The following is an 8,993-nucleotide window of genomic DNA, read 5'->3' as shown; positions in this document are numbered from 1 at the left end:
GTCCTTTCAATTCAGTCGTAGATAAATGAAGGTCACTAATTAGTAATCAAGTACAAGGAAGGAGTGAAAACCTCCAGACACTTGGCACTCTGTGGAATGAGTTTTAGACGTGCTGTAGAGCCAGTTGCAGAGGTTAAGACCCTCCTTAAGCCCCTCCTGTTCCGGCGGTCAGAGGGGGTCTGACCTAATTCCATAGAATAGATTATAGTTAACAGTGTAATTTCAGATCCCTAAATAAAAGCAGTGAAGAATTAGCCTGGTCCTAGAGCTGTTTGTGCTGTCTTGTCATTTGACGTGACAATAACCATAGGAATTGGCAAAACAGCGCAAAGAGATTTGGGACCAGGTTAGTGAGGAATGAGATGAGTGAACAAAATGATAGCATCCTGATGGGCGTTTAGGCTAATGTTGGCGGTGAAGCAGAAAGCTCCATTCATTCATGGAAATGTTCCCGTAAATGTCCATTACTTTAGACTCTGGGTCCTATTCACTAGGCACACAGCGTATATTAACGTGCCGAAACGTGGAGGTACCATCTGGAAACACTAGGAACAGTCAAAAACTAATTTTTGTTTTACGTTGCTCAACATTTTAAAATGTTTTCCTTTGCATTCCCTTATGAATATGACCCTGTCGTTGTGTTGCACCACAGTGTGTGTGTTAGGTCATACTGAACAGGGCTGGTACAGTGATGTGATTGGACTGGGACTAGTTAAAGAGCTTAGTGCCGAGGGGTTGAAAACACACCAGACCAGGGGATTGAATCCTCCTCTCGTTAGTAGCAGGGAGACAGATATTAGTGAGTATTTTTTTCCACAACTTACTCTATGCTTCAGCTTCAACTAAATTTGATTAATAATGTATTTAATGGATATTTGATCAATGGAATATAAATATTTATTGTGTTTTCATTGATGAAGGAGGAAGGCTAGCTTTTGCTGGATAAATGTTTGTTGAATTTCCTTTATCTAGGCTACAAGTCACATACATATTGAATAATGAATCCTTACATTTTTTTTTTTACAGTAGGTTGATTGTTGAACTTGACGAATCTCAGCATCTACTGACCTGCATTGTCTTATGTCAGATAGGGCGTCAATTCCATCTGCACTGCGTAGGAGTGATGCGATCTGACTTAAGACAATGACTGATCTGTAGATAGATTGCTCAAGAAGTGTGATTTAAGGAATTTTTTTGTTTAGTAGCATATTCCGTTTTTTATTAAACAAGATATCACACTTTTCTATTCCCGTCTTTGATAATCTCTTTTCAGTGTCACACTGAATGACTGTGCTTCATAGTAACACGATTTAGCGTTACAATTAATGTTGTTCAAAGTCAGCGATATAATAATATAGCCATGCTTTCAGAGCGCTACTGCAGTAAAAGCTTTGATTATCAGCTCTGAAGGTCTGGGCTGTAGCTGGCATTGCTCACTGCTCAGAAACAACTAACTAATCAGGGCCAAGAATGTTAATGATCGGGTCCAGCAATTACATAACAAAACACCACAACAAAGCAAAGTCCATGGGATGTTTGTAGCAGATACACACACGCATGCATGCAAACTTGCACACACACACACACACGGTATTTATTGTGCATGATTGGACAATATATTTCAGGGATGAATAGGCTACTTTATTCTATTTTACTCCACATATTCCTATCCCATTCACATCCTGTCTTGAGCCATATTTTTTTACCCCCAGAGTGGTATGAAGTTTCTGAGTGGGCCATGGTGACTGCTAACCAGTCTCTGAAGGCAGTAGGCCTGTTCATAGCTTATCTACTGAAGTCCATCACAGACCTGTTCCTCACCAAGCCTTTGTGGGCCAGCCTGAAGGTTCTGGAGGACACTGAAAAAGGGCCACCGGAGGAAGTAAGAATAGAGTCCAGAACACTGAACGTTTTATGTCCAAATTAATAGGTAAAATAGTTAGTAAGCCAGATATGTTTGTTTCAGATTACAGATCTCCTGTTAGGGTTTGACCTTGTATGGGGTCTCTTCATAGATTTGGAGAAGTAGGCTATATTTAACCCTTCTCTGTCTCTTTCAGTTCATGAGATATATAAGGCCAAAACTCTGTGGGAGAAGACTGGGGCAGTGATCATGGTGGTACGATGCCCTGGATGCTTGTTGTGCAGAGAGGTGAGCGCTGTGGTTGTGGCATCTCCTCCAGACTAGCTTGCCTATTTTATACTTTCACACTCCTGACAGCAGCCAGACTCGAGTGCTGATGTTTGTCCATCTCTCTCTCTCTCTCTCTCTCTCTCTGTCTCTCTCTGTCTCTCTCTGTCTCTCTCTCTCTCTCTCTCTCTCTCTCTCTCTCTGTCCTCTCTGAAGCCCCAGCTAGAGGAGTTGGGGATCCCTCTGTTAGCCGTGGTCAAAGAGAACATTGGCCAAGCGCTGGACGCCTTCAAGACATTTTTTACTGGAGAAGTCTATGTAGACCAGAAGGTCAGTGAATAACTCATGAATTTACAAAGTTAACAGTAGTTAACATTCATATGAGACGATAAAGTACACAGTTCCTTGTAAAATACATGTTTCCAGCGTTTGTTCAGTCACAGTGCACACCTTGTGCAATATATGATATAACATTTATTTCACAACATCTTTTCAAATATACATTCAACTGTAGATGTCAGCAAAGTACAGTATCCTACCAATGTCACTGTATCCCTCCATCTAATAACCAAACCTGTTTTTCCTCAGAGAGCGTTATACGGTCCGGTGGAGCGTTATATGTCCCTATCTGCGTTGCTGCGTATCGGGGTGTGGAGAAGCCTGTGGAGGGCCTATAGGAAGGGCTGCACAGGAAATATAATCAAAGGAGAAGGTCTTGTACTGGGGGGAGTTTTCGTCATTGGGCCCAAAGATCAGGTAGGGCTATACTGTGAACTGGGCACTCTATTAAGCAATAACGAACAAAAAGATCTGCAAATATGTGACCTATTTCATATGCATTGGATGTTAGGAAGTAGTCTGTATAGTCACGTGAGCATATACAGGTAACTTCTAAAATAAAGGAAACGCAAACGTTTTGCGCTGACGGAGATGGCAGCATCGCAATTTGCTCTTAGGAAACTTTGCAGTATTTTGTTTTTTGATGTACTATTTTTTACATGATTAGCTCAGGAAATGTTTTGTGTCATTACATACAGCTGGGTAGAGCCATTGGATATTAGAGTGGCGGTAACTCACCAGAACTACCAGCATTACGAGCAGGAATAGCACTTCCCTGGAGCAGATCCTTTGTTCACTCTCCCCAGAGCGATTGAACTTACTCCAGAGGCTGACCCAAAACATCGCCGGGGGAGGAGAGGCACTTGAGGGGGCCTGCTGGTTCGATTTCGGAGGCGCGCACACCACCCACCGCTTCAGAGGATATTACTCACCAATGTTCAGTCTTTGGATAGCAAAGTTGAGCTTAGAGCAAGGATTTCTTTCCAGAGAGACATCGGGGCCTGTAACATTTCACGGAAACGTGTCTCTCTCGGGAGACTGTCGGAATCTGTACAGCCAGCAGGATTCTCAATACATTGCGCAGACAGGAATAAATATATCTCGGGGAAGCAGAAGGATGGAGGGGTGTGTTTCATGATTAATGACTCATGGTGTAATTCCAGAAACATACACAAACCTAAGTCCTTTTGTTCACCCGACCTAGATTACTTTACAATTAAATGGCGACCATATTATCTCCCAAGAGAATTCTCCTCCGTCATCACCACGGCCGTTTACATCCCACCTCAAGATTTTATGCAAACTGGAAACCGCATATCACGAGGCTGCATTTATTGTATCTTGGGATTTGAACAAAGCAAATCTGAGGACTAGGCTGCCGAAGTTATATCAACATATCGACTGTACTACTCGCGCTGCTAAGACTCTCGACCATTGCTATTTAAACTTCTGCAATGCTTACAAGGCCCTCCCCCACCCTCCTTTCAGCAAATCTGACCACGACTCCATCGTGCTTCTCCTGTCCTATAACAAGAAACTCAAACAGCAAGGACCCATTCTTCGAACTATTCAACGCTGGTCTGACCAGTCGGAATCCATGCATCAGTATTGTTTTGATCACGTGGACTGGGAAATGTTCCGGGTAGCTTGTGAAAATAATCTAGACGTATACACAGATATGGTGACTGAGTTCATAAGGAAGTGTATAGAATATGTAGTACCCACTGTGACTATTAAAACCTACCCTAACCAGAAACCGTGGATAGATGGAAGCATTTGTGTGAAATTGACAGCACAAACCACCGCATTTAACCATGGCAAGGTGACTGGTAATATGTCTGAATATAAACAGGGTAGTTATTCACACCGCAAGTCAATCAAGCAAACTAAACGTCAGTATAGAGATAAAGTGGAGTTGCAATTCAACGACTCAGACATGAGACGGATGTGGCAGGGACTACAGACAATCAAAAGGAAAACCAGCCACGTCGCCGAGACCGACTTCTTGCTTCCGGACAGGCTAAGCATATTCTTCACACAATTTGAGGATAGCACAGTGCCACTGACGCGGCTCGTTACCATGGACTGTGGGCTCTCCTTCTCTGTGGCTGACTTGAGTAAAACATTTAAACGTGTTAACCCTCGCAAGTCTGCAGGCCCAGACAACAGCCATAGCCGCATCCTCAGAGTGTGTGTTTACGGGCATATTCAATCTCTCCCTATCCCAGTCTGCTGTCCCAACATGCTTCAAGATGGCCACCATTGTTCCTGTACCCAAGAAGGCAAAGGTATTGCCTTGTAGCACTCACCTCTGTCATCATGAAGTGCTTTGAGAGACTGAATACCTATTTAAGAATGCTGTTTATTGACTATAGCTCAGCATTCAACAACATAGTACCCTCCAAGCTCATCATTAAGCACGAGGCCCTGGGTCGGAATCCCGCCCTATGCAACTGGGTCCTGGACTTCCTGACGGGCTTGATTACCATCACCTCCACTCCGCTCAAAACTGGGCCCCACAAGGGTGCGTGCTCAGCCCCGTCCTGTACTCCCTGTTCATCCATGACTGCGTGGCCAAGCACACCTCCAACTCAATCAAAAGTTTGCAGACAACACAACAGTAGTAGGCTTGATTACCAACGATGAAGGGACAGCCTACAGAGAGGAGGTGAGGGCTCTGGCACTGTGGGTCCTGGAAAACAACCTCTCACTCAACGTCAACAAAACAAAGAAGATGATCGTGGACTTCAGGAAATGGCAGAGAGCGCACCCCCCTATCTACATCGACGGGACCGCAGTGGACAAGGTGGAAAGCTTCAAGCTCCTTGGCGTACACATACTGTAACTGACAAACTGAAATGGATCACCCACACAGACAGTGTGGTAAAGAAGGCCTCAGGAGGAAGAAGAAATTAGGCTTTTACAGATGCACAATTGAAAGCATCCTTTTGGGCTGTATCACCGCCTGGTACGACAACTGCACCGTCCGCAACTGCAAGGCTCTCGAGCTGTTCCGCTCTGACATCATTTGTCCATATGTATTTAGTCTAAATTCATTCCTACTTAGATTTGTGTGTATTGGGTATATGTTGTGTAATTTGTTAGATATTACATGTTAGATATTATTGCACTGTCAGTGTCACGCCTGCCCCCGCTCCCCCGTCTTTACACGCACCTGGCACCATCATTACACGCAGCAGCGCTCATTGGACTCACCTGGACTCCTTCACGTGGTTGATTGCCCCTGTATATCTGTCTGTTCCTCGGTGGTGTTCCCTGTGTCCATATTAATTGTTGTTATGTGTTCCTGTCCAGATGCTGTTCCTGTTCTGTTAATGTCCATCAGTTATTAAACCTTCACTCCCTGTCCCTACTTCTCATCTCCTGCATCAATCCTTTCAGTCGGAGCTACAAGCACAAGCATTTCGCTACACCCGCAATAACATCTGCTAAGTACGTGTATGTGACCGATAACATTTTATTTGAAGTGTCTTAATAGGGCTTTGGGCCACCATGAGCCATCAGAACATATTCAATGTGTAAAGGTTTTCCTGTAGCAAGGATCGGACCAAGATGCGGCGTGGTATGTGTCCATGGTTGTTTATTTAAAAACATAAACTGAACACTATGAATACAAAAACAATAAACGTGAACAAACCGAAACAGTACCGTGTGGCGACAAACACAGACACGGAAACAATCACCCACAAAACAACAGTGAAACCCAGGCTACCTACGTATGATTCTCAATCAGAGACAACTAACGACACCTGCCTCTGATTGAGAACCATACTAGGCCGAACACAGAAAACCAACCTAGAAACACAAAACATAGAATGCCCACCTAACTCACGTCCTGACCAACTAAAACAAACAAATAACACAAGAACTAGGGTCAGAACGTGACACAATGCACCTTAGCATAGATTCTACAAGTGGTATGGAGCTCTATTGGAGGGATGCGACACCATTCTTCACATGAGAAATTCCATAATTTAGGGTTTTGTTAGTGGTGGAAAACGCTGTCTCAGGCGCCACTCCAGAAACTCCCATAAGTGTTTAATTGAGTTGAGATCTGGTGACTGACACACACACATACACACACACACACACACACACACACACACACACACACACACACACACACACACACACACACACACACACACACACACACACACACACACACACACACACACACACACTTTGCTCTATGCTCTTTTGAGACCCCTCTTTCAAAGTCACTGAGATTATTTTTCTAGCCATGGTAGACAAAATAACAGGCAACTAGGAATTTTTATACATGACCCTAAGCATGATGGGATGATAAATGCTTAATTAACTCAGGAACCACACCTGTGTGGAAGCACCTGCTTTCAATATACTTTGTGTCCTTCATTTATCTCAAATTAGGATTCAGGTTTAGTGCAAGTATGTATCAGAAGGTGTGCTTTTATTCTGCTGTCATTTACGCATGGTGTGCTTTTCATAACTTATTCCTGCTTATACAATGACCACTTGCTGTACTTCCACATATACCAGTTTTGAGACCCATGTCTGTTCTCCTTCTCTTCCAAATGCAGGGAATTCTGCTTGAGCACCGTGAGAAGGAGTTTGGGGATAAAGTCAACCTGCTGGCTGTACTCAGATCAGCCAGGAAAATTCAAGATGGCTTGGCTACTGCGAAATAGTTTACACAAACAGCTTAAGGTTAAAGTCCCCATGCAGTCTTTTTAGTTGTATTTTTAAATCATCACTGTATGTATAATACATCACTGTATGTGTATTCATTACATGAACATAACTCAACATATATTTTGCGTCATTTATTGTCCTTTTGCCATTGAAATACTCAGTCTGACCTTGTGGGCATGTTGATACAAATGTAAATATATTTACATACACTGCCCTAATTTGCCGGATAGGATTGTCTGAACTATAGAGCCTACCTAACTTTTAACGTGGGGCGATTCCTATTTCCACTTAATTTGTATTTAGTGACATACAGTGGGGCAAAAAAGTATTTAGTCAGCCACCAATTGTGCATGTTCTCCCACTTAAAAATATGAGAGAGGCCTGTAATTTTCATCAAATGTACACTTCAACCGTGACAGACAAAATGAGGGAAAAAAATCCAGAAAATCACATTGTAGGATTTTTAATGAATTTATTTGCAAATTATGGTGGAAAATAAGTATTTGGTCAATAACAAAAGTTTATCTCAATACTTTGTTATATACCCTTTGTTGGCAATGACAGAGGTCAAATGTTTTCTGTAAGTCTTCACAAGGTTTTCACACACTGTTGCTGGTATTTTGGCCCATTCCTCCATGCATATCTTCTCTAGAGCAGTGATGTTTTGGGGCTGTTGCTGGGCAACACTGACTTTCAACTCCTTCCAAAGATTTTCTATGGGGTTGAGATCTGGAGACTGGCTAGGCCACTCCAGGACCTTGAAATGCTTCTTACGAAGCCACTCCTTCGTTGCCCGGGCGGTGTGTTTGGGATCATTGTCATGCTGAAAGACCCATCCAAGTTTCATCTTCTATGCCCTTGCTGATGGAAGGAGGTTTTCACTCAAAATCTCACGATACATGGCCCCATTCATTCTTTCCTTTACACGGATCAGTCGTCCTGGTCCCTTTGCAGAAAAACAGCCCCAAAGCATGATGTTTCCACCCCCATGCTTCACAGTAGGTATGGTGTTCTTTGGATGCAACTCAGCAGTCCTCCAAACACGACAAGTTAAGTTTTTACTAAAAAGTTATACTTTTTTGCCCCACTGTATTTCCCCCCTATTTAGTGACATTTTCACCCCCTGGTTTAAAATCACATACATGAAAGGTTCTTTATCCATTTAACATGGTAGTTTTGGTTATTTTATGCAGGAATTACTTTCCACTCACATGTGTTAGCCTCTCATTGTCTATGAGTATGCACTTTTGTGTCAAATGTATAGTCTATAGTGAATGTATTTGTGCTACTTCACAGTATGTCTGTCAGTCTCTGTGCATAGATTTTTTACTTGTGTACTTTTTTCTGGCATCCATAATCCTGTAGGTGATTTATACATAATTTAAATTGACCCAGCAGAGCCACCCCCAAAACCAGCAGAACCTTTCCCTTTTTCATTGTGCTGAACCCATCCTGATCTCATCCCTGGACATGTCCTGTCAACAGTGCTGTGTTGTCCTGTGTACTGGTCTCAATACTGTCCGAATGTTGTCATGGGACTGTGTTGGTGTTAATGAAGGTCTGTGTCTAAACTCTGAATGATGAGAGCTCAGGGCTGATGCTTACACACGCAGTCACACTGCTCAATGGACAAAGATTGAACTGTTACAACTCATTTGAGAATAATAAAATATATATTTATTAAGCCTTTTACTGTAGTTTGTGGGTTTTATGCATACCGGCACTGCAAGTTGTTTACTAAATGGTTATGTCATGTTTTTAAGACATACAAATACATTAAATGTTCCACCTAATAAAAAGGTTGTCTTTATTTTATATTTGTATACCT

General features: G+C 42.7%; 1 protein-coding gene across 1 annotated transcript; it reads left to right on the top strand.

Annotated features, from left to right (window-relative positions):
* Window positions 1-699: 699 nt before the first annotated feature.
* Window positions 700-8,975, top strand: LOC118366130 (peroxiredoxin-like 2A). Its single transcript, XM_035748562.2, has 5 exons — window positions 700-799; window positions 2,061-2,152; window positions 2,348-2,461; window positions 2,720-2,887; window positions 7,054-8,975. The coding sequence occupies exons 2-5, from the start codon at window positions 2,114-2,116 to the stop codon at window positions 7,159-7,161; spliced, it is 429 nt and encodes a 142-aa protein (XP_035604455.1). The 5' UTR covers window positions 700-799; window positions 2,061-2,113; the 3' UTR covers window positions 7,162-8,975.
* The last annotated feature ends 18 nt before the right edge of the window (window positions 8,976-8,993 follow it).

This window comes from Oncorhynchus keta, chromosome 2 (assembly GCF_023373465.1).
Source record: "Oncorhynchus keta strain PuntledgeMale-10-30-2019 chromosome 2, Oket_V2, whole genome shotgun sequence".
NCBI classification, from domain to species: Eukaryota; Metazoa; Chordata; class Actinopteri; order Salmoniformes; family Salmonidae; genus Oncorhynchus; species Oncorhynchus keta.
Note: the sequence above shows the minus strand (reverse complement) of the source record. Positions and strands in the feature narration are given on the sequence as shown.

Coding starts and splice junctions, on each gene's coding strand:
- LOC118366130 (XM_035748562.2), top strand. CDS start 2,114: ATGGTGGTACGATGCCCTGGATGCTTGTTGTGCAGAGAG. Junction 2,462..2,719: donor AAGTCTATGTAGACCAGAAG/GTCAGTGAATAA, acceptor GTTTTTCCTCAG/AGAGCGTTATACGGTCCGGT. Junction 2,888..7,053: donor TCATTGGGCCCAAAGATCAG/GTAGGGCTATAC, acceptor TTCCAAATGCAG/GGAATTCTGCTTGAGCACCG.